General features: G+C 36.9%; 1 protein-coding gene across 1 annotated transcript in view; it reads left to right on the top strand.

Moving 5' to 3' along the window:
• Positions 1–3,630: 3,630 nt before the first annotated feature.
• Positions 3,631–22,469, top strand: part of LOC102801353 (unhealthy ribosome biogenesis protein 2 homolog) — a 78,667-nt gene continuing 59,828 nt past the window's right edge. The window contains exons 1-3 of the mRNA XM_085499489.1: positions 3,631–3,757; positions 6,794–6,944; positions 14,121–14,247. Of these exons, the coding sequence (XP_085355615.1) occupies positions 3,742–3,757; positions 6,794–6,944; positions 14,121–14,247 (294 nt within the window). The 5' untranslated portion in view covers positions 3,631–3,741. The remainder of the gene's footprint in view (positions 3,758–6,793; positions 6,945–14,120; positions 14,248–22,469) is intronic.

Below are 22,469 nucleotides of genomic sequence, written 5' to 3'. Positions count from 1 at the left end.
CAATGACATGAACAGGATTGCTATTGTAATGTTAATTTCTTTGAAACATCGACAGGATATTGACTCATCTCAAATATTAAACTGCATTGTGTGCGTCTAGTAAATCTACATGGGAGACCAATAACAATAATAATAATATTATAATATAATAATGAATTTATTGCATCCTTAGAAATAATTTCCATTGGTTGAACAGCAATAAAATGTTAGTAATAAAGTACAATACATATAAAATTAAAGTAAAAGTAAAATGTCAGTTATTGATATTTCTGATTTCAAATATTTTGTATAAGTATTCACCAACTTGTCTTATTAGTACGTCTTCTCTTGAACTCATAATATATTTAAATATCTGGTTATCACTTTTCAATTCTTCTGGAATACTGATATTATTAAATAGCTTTTGTCTTTCTGTTTGGTACCTAAGACAATCCATGAAGAAATGTTCTTCATTTTCAATTTTGATCTGGGAACATTGCTTACAGATTCTGTCTTCTAACGGTATTTTGGGTTGGGTATGTCTACCCTTCTCAATTTCTAATACATGACTGCTTGACATGACAATTGAACAAGCCAGTGAGCGTTTTTTTTTATTTCGTATAACAATTGCAAATGGCATATACATGGAGGCAAATGGCATATGTAAATTTAGAATGCGATATTCCTTACATTCATGTCGATATTATTTTGTTGAAAGTCGTGAATATAGTCTCATACGTTCACGGAATCTTTAAGATGTCAGTACAAGATGTCAGTAAAAAATTATCATCAGTAGTCGGCAAAAGTTGTGCAAAGTGACGTGAAAGTTTACGAAGTTGCCGGGGAATTCGACCTATGATGTAGTCAAAACGAATCACGTAGTTCAAAACTGAAATGGTTCGAAAAGACTGTCATAACATTTCACCGGGTACAAAATTGTGCAAGTGACGTGAAAGTTTACGAAGTTGCTGGGGAATTCGACCTATGATGTAGTCAAAACGAATCACGTAGTTCAAAACTGAAATGGTTCGAAAAGACTGTCATAACATTTCACCGGGTACAAAATTGTGCAAGTGACGTGAAAGTTTACGAAGTTGCTGGGGAATTCGACCTATGATGTAGTCAAAACGAATCACGTAGTTCAAAACTGAAATGGTTCGAAAAGACTGTCATAACATTTCACCGGGTACAAAATTGTGCAAGTGACGGGAAAGTTGACGAAGATGCAGGGGAATTCTATAAATTGGCATATGTCAATTTGAAAAAAAATTATGTGATTTCCCTAACTGTGAAAGTTGTGAAAATAGTTCCAAATGTTAATAGAATGTTTTATGTTTCGTACAAAATGTTAGCCTAAAAAGGCGTATAAAGTTTTGCAAAGTGACGGGAAGTTTCTCGAGAATTAAACCTATGTTGTTTTTATAACTCGCCACGAAGTTGAAAGTGCGAAAAGGAACGCGTGCGCTCATTATATGAGCGGACTGTCATACTAGTTGGTCGTAAGCTGTACAGCCTGTAAAGTTGTGCAAAGCAATGGGGAAAATGGCAATGTTGCCTTGCCCAATGCGTTGTCATAACCAATCACGTAGTTTAAACCTCGAAAAGTGGAAAAGACTCGTAAACGCTCCTCGTATACGGACTAGCGGACTGACGTACGTGTATTTTGTACCGGCATGGGAGATCATTTGAACAAAACAGTGAGCGTAACTATTTTATTTTTAATTTCGTCACACACATACAAATGACATATGTCAATATGTCAGCTGTTTTCGTCGCCGTGATGTTGATAATATTTTGCTGAAAGTCATGAATTTCGTTTCAAATGTTCTTAAATCTCAATCAGATATTGGCTGCTGTAGTCGGAAAAAGTTGGCAGAAATCTGTGGACGGAAAGGTATGGCAAAGTTGTCATATTATTATTAACCAATCACGTAGTTAAAAGCTCTAAACATAAAAAAATGGAAACTTGTTATTTCAGTCAATATTTATTATTTCAAAATATTTTCTTGGTGCAGAAATAACAACGACATTGAGTGTTGCTATGGCAATCTGAAACACGGACATTAAAGAATGCATCTTCGTAAGTCGATATTCACAATATCGTGTTAGTTCACACCATGACATATTCGTTGGGATTTTATAAATAAAAGAACGGACGTTTTACCAAGTGTTCCAAAGTTACTTTTCCTAAATGTACACATAATAGTGACTGTACTGTTATTCGCTCCCAGACAATAACTGTAGTTTCACATATTCCAGCATGACATCAACATGTGTCAACGGGTGATTACTAGGGGAATGAATTAATAAAAATGTCAACTTTTAGAATTTATAAAAATATCAGTCGACCAAATAAAATATATACATGCAGAAAAAAGGTTTGGTTTTAGTTTTAGTTCCATAGAAAAAAAAGTTGTATCGGTTATGTTTCTTAGTTGAATTAACTCGTAGTCTGGAAAGAAATTACTATTGACCAATGTAATGTAATAATGTTTTATTCTCAAATAAATAAATAAATAAATAAATAAATAAATAAATAAATAAATAAATAAATAAATAAATAAATAAATAAAATATAAATAAATAAATAAATAAATAAATAAATAAATAAATAAATAAACAAATAAACAAATAAATAAATAAATAAATAAATAAATAAATAAATAAATAAATATAAATAAATAAATTAAATATAAGTATAAATAATATTACTTATTAATTAAAGTTTGTTGATAATACTATAATACGGAGAAAAAAAAACGATAAGAGGTTGAAGAATAGAATTTAGCAGAGCTACCAATCTAGTTTAAACTCAACAACTATTCACAAATATATAAATATACAGAAAAACAATACAAAGAAAAAATGCTCAATTCTGTACACGAACAAGCGTGGTCAAATATTAATGTAATAACAAGTGTTCTTCAAATTGTTTTGGAAAATGTTCCTTGAAGGCGAGATTGAAATATTTGATGATATATTTTATTTCAGATTTTGATTTTTCAATATTTTCAGTATATTTCGTTGTAATTGTATGTTATTAAATGATAATTTTTAATTGTTAATGCGATTTGAGTATACCATCCACTTCAGCTAATATATATAATATAATATTTTAATTTTACTTTCCTTCCAGTATTTATATTATCTGCAATGATTACATCACTAAATACAACTGAACACGAGCACTCCGATTAAAATAACGAATTCTTGTACTATTAATCATAATTCTTCTTATTATTATCAGAAATTTATCGATGACATTCATTAACAACAACAAAAAATGAAGGAACGACGACATATTTTTGTCTCGATATATTTGATATGTTCACATATTCATCTGTCTGTGAGAACATTTTCCAACAAAAATTATCGAAAAACTAACTCGGACAAAAATTGTCATTTGCGCATGTGTCAGATGGCCATAGCATGTGATGTTTACAAACAAGCGTCTACCCATGAGCCTTTACGTTTTTAGCGTGTGTTGTTATCGTCGCTTGGGACTGCGGTTTTCGATATATAGTTCGATAGATTGGCGTTTGTTTGTTTGTTTGTAATCATCTCTTTTGCGTGTACTGTACTACAAGATTTTATGTATGTTATCGTATTTTTTAGCATTTTTCAGAAAAATAGATGTTGTGAAAATATATCCTGTATAATGAACACCCAGTAGCAGTCACGCGATTTATTACCATATTTTAGCGTAAATAAATTATTAAACTTATTAATCAACCAGCCACCTCCCAGAGTTCATCATTCAAAATGGCGCTCTACTCAGGTAAGCATGTGTTCGCATCTTACGTCCATTTACCAAGTAAACAATGTACAATCTCAGGATAGTCGATATTTTTAAACTCTTAAACTGACTTCAGACAGTTAGATTGGGGTCAGGCTCTCAAGTGTTGGCGCGATCTACAAACCATGTCGCAAACGGAAAAGCAAATATTTTACTCGGGGTCATTTGAAATGAAGAAACGAACACAGTCGAACTCGGCCAGATGTAATCGCCGGAGTGTGAAGTCACAGTCAGCTGGCATCGGTGTCGCTAGGTGTATATGATAAAGGGAAGTTGTGCAACCAAATTTGCCGAGTTCGCAGTTTTTCGCCAATAAAAAAATAACTAAGGCAAAAACTCGCGGTTTTTCAGCATTTTTGTATTAAAGAAATTATTCTCTATCAATAATCCGCCCAAAACAGGAACATTTCTACTAATTCTTGTGTTTTTTCGATGCTGAAAAACCGTGAGTTTTTGCCTTAGTTATTTTTTTATCAGCGAAAAACTGTGAACTCTGCAAATTTGGTTGCACAACTTCCCTCTATCAATATACACCCCACGACACGGATGCCAGCTGACTGTGTGTGAAGTGGTCAATGGTCAATAATTATCACCTTCTTTCATGATGATGTCTCTTTCGAAAGTTTATATGTAGCGGCATTTCATGTTCAGATAACATATCTGCTACAGAACACACCCAGTAGCCTGGCAAACTCGAGACTTCTTTTTTGCGGAAGAAATCCCGACTGACCGCATCTGCAGCCGACCCCTGTGAACACCGGAGTGGAATCACACTGGTGATTATGCTAATTAAAAGTTGTTGAATAGCATTGACAACGAATCAGAGTGCATCTGTATACGTCATACAATGTATCTTATCTATGTTATTGTATGTGACCTTTCACTTCTGATGTCCCTGCGATTTTAAAAGACTACTTATATATTGTACATTTAAATCACCTTCGCACTTAGAAAGTTAAAGTATCCATCTCTGGGATCGAATCGAATCAACCTTCAAAAGGTGTTTACTTTCACAAACCCACTTATGAATAATCAATGACATCATACATGTAGCAGTCAAATGCTCGCAGATGCGTCCAGTCTGGATTTCTTTAGCGGTCAGGTTAGTTTTCGCAATCACGCTAAAAGGACTAAATGAACAGTCAATTATTTCTTTTTGTAAAACAAAAAAGAAGTCCCGACTTTGCCAGTCTACACGCCAAGTGATGCTCCGGCTTCACTGATATGCAGTTGTTGATTAGCTCACATGACTGATTTGTTGTCGATTTCAATGACACCAATGTACAAAAAAAAACATATCTGCCAGACACCACACCCAGCAACCCTACCCATTCTCTGACTTGTTGTTGATTTCAATAATTCGCATGACAGTTGTTGATTTCAGTGATGCAAATTTGCAAAAAAACAATACATTAGAAACATTGACATTGCATTCCCTGGCTCTGTTATGTAAAAACAACATGACTAATGTTTCAATTTGTAGTCATTTTGTATGAAGCCATATTTTAATATGTGATACTTAAAGTTAATGCATTTTATCTTTCAGATCTATTACAAAATAGTGTAATAAATGTTCGAGTAATAAATACCCCTGTATATCGTTTATTGAATCACTTCTTCATAGAAAGCTCTATGTTATGGTAAAATAACATATAATTTACCATGATATGGCTCAGTTTGAATTTTGTTAGAAATCAACAATACTTTTTACTTTGAAAATGACTGTCGATATCAGTCGATATAGGTACCACACTGTACTGATGATGTCTGTCATGCATCAGTCGATATAGACACCATACTGTACTGATGACGTCTGCCATACATCACTCGATATAGACACCATACTGTACTGATGACGTCTGCCATGCATCAGTCGATATAGACACCATACTGTACTGATAACGTCTCCATGCATCAGTCGATATAGACACCATACTGTACTAATGACGTCTGCCATACATCAGTGGATATATACACCATACTGTACTGTTGACGTCTGCCATACATCAGTCGATATATACACCATACTGTACTGTTGACGTCTGCCATACATCAGTCGATATATACACTATACTGTACTGTTGACGTCTGCCATACATCAGTCGATATAGACACTATACTGTACTGATGACGTCTGCCATACATCAGTCGATATAGACACTACATTGTACTGATGACATCTGCCATGCATCAGTCGATATAGACACCATATACTGTACTGATGACGTCTTCCATACATCAGTCGATATAGACACCATACTGTACTGATGACGTCTGCCATACATCAGTCGATATAGACAATATACTGTACTGATGACGTCTGCCATGCATCAGTTGATATAGACAATATACTGTACTGATGACGTCTGCCATACATCAGTCGATATAGACACTATACTGTACTGATGACGTCTGCCATACATCAGTTGATATAGACACTATACTGTACTGATGACGTCTGCCATACATCAGTCGATATAGACGATATACTGTACTGATGATGTCTGCCATACATCAGTCGATATAGACACTTTACTGTACTGTTGACGTCTGCCATACATCAGTCGATATAGACACTATACTGTACTGTTGACGTCTGCCATGCATCAGTCGATATAGACACTATACTGTACTGATGACGTCTGCCATACATCAGTCGATATACAAATGTAGGCACCATACTGTACTGATGACGTCTGCCATGCATCAGTCAATATAGACACCATACTGTACTGATGACGTCTGCCATACATCAGTCGATATAGACACCATACTGTACTGATGACGTCTGCCATACATCAGTCGATATAGACACCATACTGTACTGATGACGTCTGCCATACATCAGTCCATATAGACACCATACTGTACTGTTGACGTCTGCCATGCATCAGTCGATATAGACACCGTATTTTACTGCCTATGTTCAAACTTCTAAGTAATCTCATAGCATATTCATGTTTTATTATTTTAGGTTCACTAACAGGGGCTATGTCATGACTTGACTTGTTTTTTCAGGTATACATAAAAAGTTAAAAGACAGAGATACAAAATGGAGTGATAAACTACAATTAGCAAAGTTTGCTTGGATATCCAGTCAGTGTTATCTTCCAAATAAAGAACAAGTTTTACTAGATTGGGTCTCAAACTCAATTATCAACTCAAAAAAGTAAGTCATTTTAAAATAGTTACAGCTATTGAGTATTTAAGACCTTACATGTATAATTAGAGATGTGCATTTGACATGTAATTTATGTTAAGGTAGAATTCTAGTCACAAATCACGACATGTGTGTATATTTTAGTGCATATAGAAATGTCAATATTCTGTGTCAAAATTTATCTACAATTATTTGTTTTAGTATTAGACAACATTATGTAATTTTTTCGGTTCGCTGTCATTCTGTCTTATAATAATGCACACAAAATGCTGCCCTAGCAGCGATTTCCAGAGGCAACAATTTAAGGTAGAGATGCAGTTTATTTGGCTTGCTTTTTAATTGAGTAATTAGACAATGAAGATGGTATTATATATCCAACATGTTATATATTTTCTGAAAGCTTATTATACAAACTTTGTAAAACTTGTCTTTATTTTAAATATCCAGAATGCGTTTTTAATTTTGAGTCAAAAATATGCTTTTTTGGACAAAAGTGGTTTAAACAAATTAGCTTAAAAACTTCAAGTCCGTTTGTGGGTAAAATTACATCACTGGATACCTTGGTATACTACTAATTCAAATGCGTCCACTCATCTCTCTAACGGCTTTCAAAGTTGCACAGCATGACCTCAAAGTTCACTCTTTTCTATTTTTGCATAATTTATATATCCATGTTATTTGTGGACTTGTTATTTTTGTTCCACTCGCCGTAATAAACTGTCCGGACGCATTTTGAAGGAGGAACACCTTGTCAATAATGTGTGAAAATTTCGAGGCAAATGGCCAAAGATTCTATCAGCTATTTTAATTTAAAACCCAAGAATTCACCAAAAATAGAAGACGAGAAAAGGCTAATTTGCATATTTGCGCGTTAAACCAGGAATTACTGCTTTGTCATACTTTTTAGACTATTGAAATTGAAAGTTAACGTATAGACATAGACATTTTATGTAAAATCGTTGGACCAAAACAACTGCTCTTGAATATATAAATCAGAAACACGTCATTCATACCAGTGTTTTGATGGGGTCGGTAAAAACACGTGGCAATGCCCAGTAAATATGACGTCATCTCATGAATTATTAAACAGGGGGCGGTCCTAGGAAGGTGACCTTTTATCACGATCAAAACATCATCATTTTATGTAAAATCGTTGGACCAAAACAACTGCTCTTGAATATATAAATCAGAAACACGTCATTCATACCAGTGTTTTGATGGGGTCGGTAAAAACACGTGGCAATGCCCAGTAAATATGCCGTCATCTCATGAATTATTAAACAGGGGGCGGTCCTAGGAAGGTGACCTTTTATCACGATCAAAACATCATGGCTTCTCTTCGATGTATTTTCAATAAAAAATCTACGAGTATTTCAGAGCCTATGGTTTACCGTGAAGAGTACAAAGTGGGATATTAAATTATTTATCCTTGATGATTTTTATGTAGTATTGAGAACCAACTCCAGGAAGCGAACGCACAATAATGAATAATCGCGTAATCCTAGAATCGAAACGTGAGGCACAGAAGTTTTGTTCATCGTTTCGAATCCCATTTTTCCCACTGCAACATATTTGTTAAAAGAAATATTTGAATTCTGTTCGTTTTTTAAGGAGGCATTTTTATATTTTTCCCGATTTTGGCAACGCCTTATTCAGGGATTTTCTAAGACAGTCGCAGACAATCAGCGCACGGATGTACGTACAAAACATGCTGTTGTACTACCGTCGACGGTCGCCTGCAAGAAGAGAGCTCCAGCTCCTAACGTAAAAGTTTTAAAATTTCGACCGGTTTTAAATAATTTGTGTTGGAAATCTGACATGTTTTAAGAGTGCAAAATTAAAGTGCATTTTCGAGCGGTCGAATTTTTTTGAATAGAAATCGGCAAATGAAAAAAATAGGAGTGCTAAACAGTGTGCTTTGTTAGTTTAAAAAAATGGAATGTCCGTCAAATTGACGTAAACTTCCCCATTTTTCATGGAAAAAGCAAAGGTCGTGGCCGAGTTGCATGCTAAAAAACTCAAAAATCAAAACAAAATCATCAATCAGTAAGTATTATGACAAGGAAAACAAAACATCAGACGCAGAGAAGCGGTCAGTGCGTCAAAAGAGTTGTTACCGTAATGTATCAAGTTACCTCTCTCTGTGATTTTTTTTTTTCATTGAAATTATTTGGTTGTTTTCAATTAATGTTAGTGTACCTCTGCAATTTATTTTAGCATTGTCAGTTGTTTGCTTCATTGAATTAAATGGAGTTCGTCCGGTTGCAAACAAAGCTGTCTCACACCACCTAGCAAAACTTGCGAATGATCGAAGTACAGGTACCCATTGGACAAAAGATACACAAAAGTTTGTATCTCCCCGACCCAGTGCAATATATCCGGTTAGAATCAAAGCTTACGCGCCCCTTATTTGAGGGACCAGATTCTGCCGTAAATTAGGGATGGGATTTAGAAAATAAAATAAAATGGGATTTTTAAGGTGTATTTTGGCGTCATTTTCTAAGTTTTACTATTGACGCCTATTCAAGAGTATGATGTTTATTGTGACTAGCGTGAATGGGTAAGCTTCGTTTCGACAATGAGTAGTTATCACTGTAAACAATGTTAAATTATTCTTCACATGCTCAGTTTATTTTTTGAGAACAATTATTTAAAAATAAAATCTCTCAGTCAATCAGAAACTCGGATTCATGCCTTCAGGGAAAGTCATGTTTGGACGCTCACATCGATTTTGTTTTTCGTTCGATGGGCTGATGCCTTCAGTGTAGCTTTTGCATCTTCCGACATAGAAATCATCTGAATCTTCTTTCTACCTCTCTTTCTTTTCACACCACGCATAATGTAATGATAAAAGTTAGGAAAAAACGCTGAGGAAATATAATGTTTGGTTTGCTAGCGAGCGAGAACTGATTTCAGAATAATTGCACATGCGCGTGAATTGAATGAACTATGACCCGTACAATATCGATTTGCATATTGTCAATCAAAGGTCCTGTTATTTGGTTACTCATGCAAATTAGGCAATTGGACATAAACATTGCCACGTGTGAGTGTTTTTTATTTTTAACCAGAAAATAAACAACAATTTTAACGGTGTTCCAATAAGAATTCATTGGTCAAATTTTCACAGAATGTTCTTTAGATAAAAATCTATATAAAAAACGAAAAAAACTATTTTTGATTGAAATTCACAAATAAACTGCATCTCTACCTTAAACACATTTCCTTATTAAAAAGCCACAGAAAATATTGTCAATTCTTCTAGACATTAAAAATATTTTGTAAGACGCGATATAATTTTTTCACCATATGTCACCAAGCAAAATTCTTACCATTGGAAACATTGCTAAAATGCCCTAAAAAAGACAAAATATTCTACTTTCACTGTATTTTATTGAGTGATTTTCACTTAACTGATGACCCAAATTTTTTATTTCATTTTCTTCTTCCTTTCTTTGCTTCTTCCAAATACAGTGGCCCCTCGCTAAGTCGCGGGTGTTGGGATCCAAGCAAAAACCGTGATTTGTCGAGGACCGCGACTTACCGAGGGACGTCGTGAAAGAGGGAGGTCGTGCATTGAAAAACATATAAAAAGCACATATATACCCTCGGTTTAGTTAATTGATGTATCATCACATGTGTCAGGCAGTATTCGAATAAAATCATGATTATGTTTGCTGTAAACATTGCGTTGATTATTTTGTTTGTGTCTGATATTATGTGGGCCGCTTGCTGTTGCTTGCGACTTCGACGGTAACAGCTTCCAAAATAAACCAGTTTCATCGCAATTATAAACATGTTCGTCAAAATAACCACCTTCATAGATAATTTCTCTCAGTTTTTCGGGAAAAGTTCCAACAGCGTCAATGTTCCCAGATTGAGCTTCGCCTTGGATTGAGACTGCATGTGTCGATAGCGTGTCTTCTTTGCCATCGCAAGAACCACCCTGAACTGGCCTTAAATTCAAAGTCGTCATATCTGAGTTGTATGCTTTGCATTGGGTGATGGGACCAGATAGTGGAGTTCCGGCAGACCGCTGTTAAAGAAACGTAAACAGCTTTATCGGTGTCATCATTGTCGGACACTTTCGCTTGTTTTTCTGTTCAGTCCCGCCTCTTGGTCAACTTTGAAAACAAATTTACTTTTCATTTTTTACCCACCCACGAATAGTGGGCTCAACCACGTGCAACCCTTAACTTGGTTTGACACGGTCGATCGCCGTGAGTTTATGGCGTACGAACAGGCTGTATAGCTTTCGCTTTGACATGCTGCTCAATTGAGAAATAGAGATCAGAATTCTATGAATTCAACTCATTGTAGCGAGTTTTTGTAGAGGTATACCAAAATGGGACCGGCCAAGAAGTACGTACGGTCACTACTCGACACCTCTGTTGACACCTTGAGTAAGGCCGACGTCACCCATTGCGTCTCAGCAATTGACGGACAGTGGGTGTTAAGTTGTCTCTTTAACGGTTAGTTAAAAACACTATGCCACGAAACATTAGTCTTTGTACTTCAAAATTGCTGTCAAAACACAATAGAAATTTTGGGAGCCATCCAAGTACCCGCGACTTAGCCGAATCGCGACTTACCGAGGCGTGACTGTATGTAAAAATAACAATATTTTATTTTTGTGGAGCGTTATACAATTAGAAGTTTCTGTAAACTTTGCATTTTACCAAGGACTGATAACATAAGGGTTTGCAAGTGCTGTGATATGTAAAGAAGATCTCACATGAAAGTCCTGAAAATTGTGAGATGATCACTAAATCAGATGATAACATTTTTGGAAATACTAATGAAAATGAGTGACAGGTTGGTTGATAAAAGTGCATGTTCTGACAGGTTGGCTGATAAAAGTGCCTGTACTGACAGGTTGGTGGATAAAAGTCCCTGTTCTGACAGGTTGGTGGATAGAAGTGCCTGTCCTGACAGGTTGGTGGATAAAAGTGCCTGTTCTGACAGGATGGTGGATAAAAGTGCCTTTCCTGACAGGTTGGTGGATAGAAGTGCCTGTCCTGACAGGTTGGTGGATAAAAGTGCCTGTTCTGACAGGATGGTGGATAAAAGTGCCTTTCCTGACAGGTTGGTGGATAAAAGTGCCTTTCCTGACAGGTTGGTGGATAAAAGTGCCTGTCCTGACAGGTTGGTGGATAAAAGTGCCTTTCCTGACAGGTTGGTTGATAAAAGTGTCTGTTCTGACAGGTTGGTGGATAAAAGTGCCTGTTCTGACAGGATGGTGGATAAAAGTGCTTTTCCTGACAGGTTGGTGGATAAAAGTGCCTGTTCTGACAGGATGGTGGATAAAAGTGCCTGTTCTGACAGGTTGGTGGATAGAAGTGCCTGTCCTGACAGGATGGTGGATAAAAGTGCATGTCCTGACAGAATGGTGGATAAAAGTGCATGTCCTGACAGGATGGTGGATAAAAGTGCCTTTCCTGACAGGTTGGTTGATAAAAGTGCCTGTTCTGACAGGTTGATGAATAAAAGTCCCCTGTTCTGACAGGTTGGTGGATAGAAGTGCCTGTCCTGACAGGTTGGTGAATAAAAGTGCATGTCCTGACAAGTTGGTGGATAGAAGTGCCTTTCCTGACAGGTTGGTGGATAGAAGTGCCTTTCCTGACAGGTTGGTGGATAAAAGTCCCTATCCTGATAGGTTGGTGGATAAAAGTGTCAGTTCTGACAGGTTGGTGGATAAAAGTGCCTGTTCTGACAGGTTGGTGGATAGAAGTGCCTGTCCTGACAGGATGGTGGATAAAATTGCCTTTCGCTACAGGTTGGTGGATAAAAGTGCCTGTTCTGACAGGTTGGTGGATAGAAGTGCCTTTCCTGACAGGCTGGTGGATAAAAGTGCCTTTCCTGACAGGTTGGTGGATAGAAGTGCCTTTCCTGACAGGTTGGTGGATAGAAGTGCCTTTCCTGACAGGTTGGTGGAAAAAAGTCCCTATCCTGACAGGTTGGTGGATAAAAGTGTCAGTTCTGACAGGTTGGTGGATAAAAGTGTCAGTTCTGACAGGTTGGTGGATAAAAGTGTCAGTTCTGACAGGTTGGTGGATAAAAGTGTCAGTTCTGGCAGGTTGGTGGATAGAAGTGCCTTTCCTGACAGATTGGTGAATAGAAGTGCCTGTCCTGACAGGTTGGTGAATAAAAGTGCCTGTCCTGACTGGTTGGTGGATAGAAGTGCCTGTTCTGACAGGTTGGTGGATAAAAGTGCCTGTACTGACAGGTTGGTTGATAAAAGTGCCTGTTCTGACAGGTTGGTGGATAAAAATGTCAGTTCTGACAGGTTGGTGGATAGAAGTGCCTGTCCTGACAGGTTGGTGGATAGAAGTGCCTGTCCTGACAGGTTGGTGGTTAAAAGTGTCTGTCCTGACAGGTTGGTGGATAAAAGTACCTTTCCTGACAGGTTGGTGGATAGAAGTGCCTGTCCTGACAGGTTGGTGGATAAAAGTGTCGGTTCTGACAGATTGGTGGATAAAAGTGTCGGTTCTGACAGGTTGGTGGATAAAAGTGCCTGTACTGACAGGTTGGTTGATAAAAGTGCCTTTCTTGACAGGTTGGTTGATAAAAGTGCCTGTACTGACAGGTTGGTGGATAAAAGTGTCGGTTCTGACAGATTGGTGGATAAAAGTGCCGGTTCTGACAGGTTGGTGGATAAAAGTACCTGCCCTGACAGGTTGGTGGATAAAAGTGCCTTTCTTGACAGGTTGGTTGATAAAAGTGCCTGTACTGACAGGTTGATGAATAAAAGTCCCTGTTCTGACAGGTTGGTGGATAGAAGTGCCTGTCCTGACAGGTTGGTGGATAAAAGTGCCTGTTCTGACTGGTTGGTGGATAGAAGTGCCTGTCCTGACAGGTTGGTTGATAAAAGTGCCTGTCCTGACAGGTTGGTTGATTGATAAAAGTGCATGTTCTGACAGTTTGGTTGATAAAAGTGCCTGTACTGACAGGTTGGTGGATAAAAGTGCCTGTTCTGACAGGTTGGTGGATAGAAGTACCTGTTCTGACAGGTTGGTGGATAGAAGTTCCTGTCCCGACAGGATGGTGGATAAAAGTGCATGTTCTGACACGTTGGTGGATAAAAGTGCCTTTCTGACAGGTTGGTTGATAAAAGTGCATGTTCTGACAGGTTGGTGGATAGAAGTGCATGTTCTGACAGGTTGGTGAATTAATTTCTTTTCCCAGATTAGAGATTCCAGATGAAGTACTTCCACATCTTTGGAGCTATTTATCATCCATACTTAATAGTTCCAGAATTGATAGTCGTATCCATGACGATAAAACAGTTACTATTAAACCTGACCTTATAAAGGTGAGTTTATGTTAATATTTGAATTCTCATCATTATTTGATTGAAATCCTCATTTAATTTGTGTTGTATAGTGTAATGCTTACAGAAATCACAATATGACCAAGTCAGAGCAATTTTAGTCCCCGTTCGGATGCAGTCGGAATACAGGGACTTATGGATTGACCTCTGTAATACTTCATGGTTGCAGACCATAGAAAGAGACAAGCACACAGCAATCACCATTACAGACTAACTTTATTGTCAATGTACAGCCTTTATATAGAGAGTTACATAACTAACCAGATGGTCAAATACAGGGCAGTTGTAATTATGTATACACATCTATTAAAGTTCATTGACATGCAAATTACTACATCTTTCCCCTCCTTAATAAAGACAACATATGACAAGTAAACAAGAAAATCAGTCAATATCAAAAATTAATTAAATACAATTCTATAAATTCTGTTTTTAAATATACATATTTTGTAATTTTTTTTTTATTCGTTTTAATTATATGTACAAATATATAATCTGTTTTCACAAAAAAAAGTTAGTAAATATTGTTAGTAATAATGGAAATCTGGATTAATATTTGTTTTTCTAATTCTAGTAGACCTCCGGATTGGGTTTTGGTCAGTATCTGGCAATTGCACTTGGTGCTGAACTCTCGGTTCAAAATTCTGCGCAGGGCATTCCAAAATAGAGAGGTCTGCATCTACCGGTATATCCTTTTCAGATTCATATACATTTTCTCTACTCCCTGCGCCATTGAAAGCTTTAAAGAATGATTTTTCACGAGTAACACTTTTTCCTTGTTTATTCTCTGCTGTTATCATACTTCCTTTCGATTTAACAACATTAAACAAGTCATTTCTATATATTGGTTCGAATTTTGTCCACTTTGTATTTTTTACCAACACTCTCTCCCCTCCACAAACTGTCTACTTTTAATTCTGCCATGACTATCATGGTAGAGTTTATTTCTAGTCATACTCTGGTTATGTCTATCTTTGACCATACATTAAGCAGCATTATAGTCAAGAGATGGCATTTTTGTTTTCATTTTACGGCCGAATAAAAGTTCGGCGGGACTCTTGCCGGTTGATGGGTGTGGAGTTGCACGAGAATTCATTAAAAATTTGCGAATTTCTAGCTTCCATTTTTGTCTTTCAATTAAGGAGCACCTGATTACCTTTCCCAAATTTTTCATGAAGTTCTCTGCTAGTCTGTTCGCACGGGCAAATTCTGGTGTTATTTTCTGGTGATGGAAACCTGAATCTTTCGAATAAAATTGAAATTCATTTGAATTATATGGGGGACCGTTGTCACTTTTCAAATTTGATGGATATCCAAATGAAGTGAATATACGATCAAGTTTGGATATCACAGCACTAGAGCTAGTTGAGTTTGTTATTTCTATTTCCGGGAACCTTGAATATTCGTCCATTACAACAACTAAATATTGGCCAGATGGCAAGGGGCCATACATGTCAGTTGCGATGTGAGACCAAACTGTATGTAATTGTGATGGTTTCAATAGTTCTTTTGTTTTCATATCAATGTTAACCTGACAGGCATAACAATCTGATATGGTTTTGTCAACCAAAGAATCCATTGCAGGAAACCATACCTTATCTCTCATCAATGCCTTGGTTTTAGAGGCACCCAAATGACCCTCGTGAGCAATAGAAATAATTTGACTTTGAATTGATTCGGGTATCACGATCTGTGGCCCTCTCAGTAGTACACCGTTCGTAAAGCACAATTCGTCCTGAATTAGTTTGAATATTCTCACGAATTCTCTATTAATATTTTGTGGTACCTTATGCTAACAATTGATCCGCAAACATTGAATAACAAACATCAAAGTTTTGTCATTTTGAGTCTCAATTTGAATTTCTTTCATCGTTACAGCACAAGGCAACGCATGTTTACGAATGAAAGAAACGTGTTCATCCGTTCTTTTTCCACTATGATATATAATCGCTTGGATTATTTATTCCAGAACGATGGATTAGTTTAAATCTAAATCTTTGGGCCTTGGTCACCCATCTTTCTATTCGACTTGACATTTTATGCAATTCCTATCGAACAAATATCCTAATTAATGGTTTATGATCAGTTTCAATAGTGAATTCGGGTGAACCATCGAGATATAATCGGTGATGTTCCATTCCCCAAACGATTGCCAAGGCTTCTCGTTCAATCTGACTGTATCGGCTTTCCGTTTCGGAAAGTGCTCTACTCGCACAGCTGATTAATGCATCTCCCTGTTGCAAGATCGCACCGAGGCCGACCGGACTTGCGTCAACAATCAGTGTAGTTTGTTTATTTATATCAAAATAGCCACGCGTTATATCTGAACAAATTGCCTATTTAATGGCGAGTCTTCTTGCCTTTTACCCCAAACAAATGGAACCCCAATTTTCACAAGTGATCTAATTGGTTCGGACAACGTACTAAATTGCGGCACCATCATGGATGGGAGACCCAACATTCCCAGAAATGATCTGACCTCCGAAACATGTTCTGGTCGTTTTAGCTCACGAATACATTTTGTACGATTATCGTCACAACGCATGCCGTTTTTGTCGAACACAAAGCCAAAAAATACTATTTCTGGGACTGAAAACTTGCATTTAGGTGGACCCAACGTTAGTCCATTATCGGACAATCTAGACAAACAATTATTAAGAGACCTATCATGCAATTCCTGGTTCTCACCATAAATAATAATATCATCGGAAATACTTTGAACACCTGTCAAGCCTTGTAAAACCATTTCATTTTGACAAATTTCTGCTGCTGCGTTTATGCCGAAAGGGAGGCGTTTATAACGTCTTAAACCCACATGTGTACTAATTGTAGTGATATTCCTGGACTCTTCGTCCAATTCAAATTGTAAATAGTGTTTATTAGCATCAAGTTTGCTGAATACAGTAGATCCATTCAGTATTGTTCGGAGTTCTTGGACAGTGGGTGTCACATGCCTTTTGCGTTGTATTGCCAAATTAGGAGCCCTGTAGTCTCCACATATCTGTACATTATCAGTATCGGGCTTGGAACGACAACAACGGGACTTACCCATGGCGTTGGACCATCCACTTTTTCCAAAATATCCGCTTCTTCCAAAGAACTCAGTTCTCTTTCAACTTTCTTTCGTAAATGATATGGAATGCGTCTATGATTTTGACTTACAGGCTTGACATTTGTGTCCACATGTAATTTAATTCTCTTAGCAGAATATTTTCCCATCCCAGTGAAAACATTTGTATATTTCTGTACAATTGCTTGCACCGAGACCGGAACAGCTGGAATATTCAAATCATTAGTATTCAATGTAGATTCAATATTATGAAATACAGATGTGCGTGAACAACCTTGTTCAGAATTCGGGGAGATATTTTTTTCGACAAATGATACAATATTAGAGTGGCTAGGATTGATCTGTATAAACCCAAGTTGACTTGCGGAAGGGTATCCTAAAATAGACGAGTCCCCAGTATCAATGACCATGAATTTCAGATTTTCAAATCGCCCACCCAGGTCAACATTAGCGTTAACAGTACCTAGCACATCTACTTTCTGTTGATTTCCATATGTAAATACATTTTTGTTGGTTGGCACAAGGGTTACAGTTTCACTTATAATTCCGAAATCATTTCTGTTTAAAACATTACAAGATGCACCGGAGTCTAACATAAATTCAGGGAAATTATCATTCACATTCAACTTAATAAATGGTAGCATCCCACCATATTTATCATGGACATTAAACAAATAATCATCATCACTAGAATTATCTGATACACTTTGATCTGTATAGAGGTGCTTAATTTCTGAATTATGTTTGTTTACCTTAAACGAATTACGATCAGTTCTGTTCTTGCAAACTCGTGATTTGAGACAGCAAACAGCAAAGTGTTTGAGTTCATGACAATAATTGCACTGCTTACCCTTTACGCCCACAGCAGAAACATCAACGCTCCAAACTTTTAGACCTTGCGTCAGAACGACGATTCTTTTGGTTGGGCCAGTTATGCTGTACATGACAAACAGTGGCTTGATCTTGAGACACGGTATTCACGGAGTCATGTCGTACATTTTCAATGCCATGTGCTTCACGTTCGGAAATTTCAAGGGTTCTGGCTAACGTTATTATTTTGTCTTCCTGAAGGGCGCGTCGGCGAATTCTGTTACTCTTCCCACCTTGAATAATTTGATGTTTGATTTCAGCTTCCTTTGCTGTCACGTCTTCAATCCCACAGTTATTGACAAGTTTGCGTAGACATGTAACAAACTGATTAATTGTTTCGTGGGCATATTGAAATATTTGCCGAAATTGAAAAATCTCATACTCAGTATTTTTCTTAGGGTGGAAATAGTATTTTAAGGCTTTCACAATCATATTCTGGTTCTGTTGGCATAGTCAGTGTTTCCGAGACTTCAAACAAGTCTTCTCCTCCCCTGTCTCATAGCATAGCCCTTTTTTGTACTGGGTCTTCAATTTTCCACGCGACACAGCTATTTTCAAATCGAAAGATCCATCTTTTCCATTGTGATGCAAGGGTGCTTGGGTCACCGTGTACATCAAAGGGAGATATTTGAGCGAGCATGAAACTGCCTTGCATTGCCATAATAAAATTCAGATGGTCTATTAAGTGTCAAATTAAGGAGACAAGTATGACTTTTTATGCACGGCCTTTCTATTGCAAAATATCTCACCGTGTGGTCTTTTCTGATTCATAGCATGACTATTACAGTAATTCTTTGCACAATAGGTTCACAAATCCTCGTCGCCAATGTAATACTTCATGGTTGCAGACCATAGAAAGAGACAAGCACGCAGCAGTCACCAATACAGACTAACTTTATTGTCAATGTACAGCCTTTATATAAAGAGAGTTACATAACTAACCAGATGGTCAAATACAGGGCAGTTGTAATTATGTATACCGTTAAAGTCCTAATATAAACCGCATACGTAATAGTAACCGCACCCCCAATTCCGGCTTCGGGGTTAAAGAGTTCTTAACAAAAATTGAAAACTTGAAAAGTACCTATTACTAACCGCACCCCCAATTCAACAAGACCGTGACTGACTTCATTGTTTCAACCAGCTGTTCCAAAACGGCATTGTTTCTAATCCTATTCATTTGTTTCGACAACATGCCTAAAAATATTCACACCTATTTATTGTTCAGCGGTGATAAGATGTCAGACAGGCAATGAAACTGCTTTTGTTCTGGCGGCGACCTCTGTCAATACTCTTTCTGAATACGTCTGTGTTTCGTAAGTTTTAGACAATGAGCTTTTATCACCGTAAAAGTGTTAAACTGAGCATTGAAGAATAATTTATCTTTCGAAAACAAATAATTTCTTGATTTAAAAAAAAAATCATGCCGTTTTCCCATGGAAATCAAAGGCAAAAGATCGCACTACATTATCGGTAAATCTCTTCCGTGTTGCGTTCACCATGAGGTCGCTGAACTGTCATTAACATATTTAAATGAGCTATCTAATTTAGACACGTGGGCACTATCCAGCATTTTGATTGGTTAATTAGCGACTTGACCTATCCGGTCAATAATACGTCACGTGAGCATTCAAAAGCATGGCAGATATGGTATTTGCTGCAGTTTATGCAGCTCTCTTGGTCGTGGTATACGTTGCGGGGCGACCAGAGAGCTGCAGTTCCCTTCCCTAAAGAAATGCACAGATTTTTAAATATGCCAGTTATGTATCATTAAAATTGTGATTGTAATAAAATTACCTCGACTTGCAGGAAAAAATAGACAAATATGTTCTCACAAATATATCTGTTACTGATTACAGCAAGCTTTAAGCAAATTTGCCCGTGTAAATGAGACTATTTTACGTTAAAACTGTGCCGAAGTGAAACCTCCGATTGAACGCCGCCATTTTGAAGCCGACCTCTATCACGTGACTTGGCTCTTTTAGTGACGAGTGTAATCACGTGACTACAGCAGACGGCCATCGGCGCCTGTCTGGGACAGCGCTTCATGTGACGAAACATCGGCAGACGGCTTTTTATAATTTTAATTTCATTTCACCATTAAGTGACTCATCTTTTTTTGAAAAAATCAAATAAAGTACATGTATTATTAAAAATATTTTTTTCAAGCAGTTTTATTTATATATTGTGAAAAATCTAAAAATAATCTTGTAACTTGCCAAAGAGTGTTACAAGTGACAGGAGTAGACAGCAGACAGCATGGAATTCACAAAGGACAAATCTGTTGAATCTTTTGACCAGAATCTGAAAGATATTTTTAAATTTGACCTAAAAGCTCAACAAGTAGAAGGTACTACTTGTATTTTAAATAATATACACACATTGGCCATATTACCAACAGGGTATGGCAAAAGTATGATGTATATTTTACCACCAATGCTCCTCAATATTATGCGGAAAGAGACAACAAGCCAACGGGGTAATGGGTTTCAGCTTTAGAACATTCACTAATGCATTGTCAACAGTTTCCGAGGTTTTAAGTCTAGATGCAATGGATTGCCTGCGATACCCTTTAACTTTCTTCTGGAACTCATCTCCACAATGAATGCAAGAACCTGCCATTCTCAATTTTCAGTTAAAATGTCAACTGCGCATGTTTCGTCATTGTCATGTGATCAGGTCACATGACAGAGGTCATCTTGAAATCCGTCGTTCAATCAATTAAATTACGTTCGGTCTAATTATACACAGAAATATATACTTTTCAAGAAGAAATAGTCCTTCATTTTCGGTCAGTAGATACCTAAGATGTTTGTGTTTGCAAGGATAACTTTTATTCGTTTTAAATTTCATTGAAATCGTTCGATAACATCAAAAATAGCGTGCGCCCCGGGATCCCGGGGCGGCGAACTGTGCGGTTCTCAATGGACGCGATCTGCAGCTCTATGGCCGCAACGTAATATCAAAATAGCTTAAGCGGCCAATAAGAGCTGCTAAACTGCAGCAAATATGGTATCGGCTGTTTACATGTGACTGAAATCATTCGCTTACGGGGAAACTAAGTTGAATTTTACTTGCATTTTATAACAATTCAACGAATTTATTTTTCGTGCGTTATTGTAATCACTACTAAATAATAATCACCAATATGAAAACAAGTAAGTTATTCACTTGTGACCAGCAGCATGCCCGGATCGAGCTACCGTTATGTGATCATTTGCTACTAAGCAGTGCATTCGTGTTTTTATTTGAAACTTCTGTTAGAATATACTTTTCGTTACCAAGAAAATTAAAAAAATAAATGCATATTACATTAAAAATACTGAGTATTTTTTGTATCATGTAGAATTTTTTTTTTGATTGACTGTAATTTTTCAACATTTCGTAACGCCTATTTTAGAACCAAAATAAGGCCTTTCACTCTTCCCCGACGCCTATTCAAGAGATTGTACGGTGTATTGTTTGTTTTGTGCATGTGTTGTGGACAAAAAATGACCACGCCCATTTAGTGATTGCAGTATGTACGTAATAGAAACCGCACCCCGAACTTGAGCTTTTGATCCCAATTTTTAAATTGATACATTGTAATATAAACCGCGGTTTATAATAGGACTTTAACGGTACACATCTATTAAAGTTCATTGACATGCAAATTACTACAACCTCTGTGCGTCCGTGCGTCCGGACCTGTATCTTAGACATGCCTGGACCAATTACATTCAAACTTCACACAAACATTATACATAATATTATACACGATCTGATTCAAGATGGTCGAAAGGCAGCCATTTTTGTACTGAAAAATTATCAAAATCAAGCATTTCTCAGCTGTTTACAGATGGATTTTGTTGCAACTTGGTATATACATTGGACATTATGGATCCTTGTTGCACATCACTTTGTTTTTGTGCATGCATTGTAATCTCATTTGTTGTTTTCTATTGTTACATTTCTATTGTCTGCTCTACATGTATATACATTACTCATAGTGTGCAATGCATGCATTGTAATCTCATTTGTTGTTTTACATTGTTACATTTCTATTGTCTGCTCTACATGTATATACATTACTCATAGTGTGCAATGCATGCATTGTAATCTCATTTGTTGTTTTACATTGTTACATTTCTATTGTCTGCTCTACATGTATATACATTACTCACAGTGTGCAAGGCATGCATTGTAATCTAAATTGTTGTTTTCTATTGTTACATTTCTATTGTCTGCTCTACATGTATATACATTACTCACAGTGTGCAGTGCA

Source organism: Saccoglossus kowalevskii, chromosome 5, assembly GCF_978046115.1.
Source record: "Saccoglossus kowalevskii chromosome 5, keSacKowa6.1, whole genome shotgun sequence".
Lineage (NCBI taxonomy): Eukaryota > Metazoa > Hemichordata > Enteropneusta > Harrimaniidae > Saccoglossus > Saccoglossus kowalevskii.
Note: the sequence above shows the minus strand (reverse complement) of the source record. Positions and strands in the feature narration are given on the sequence as shown.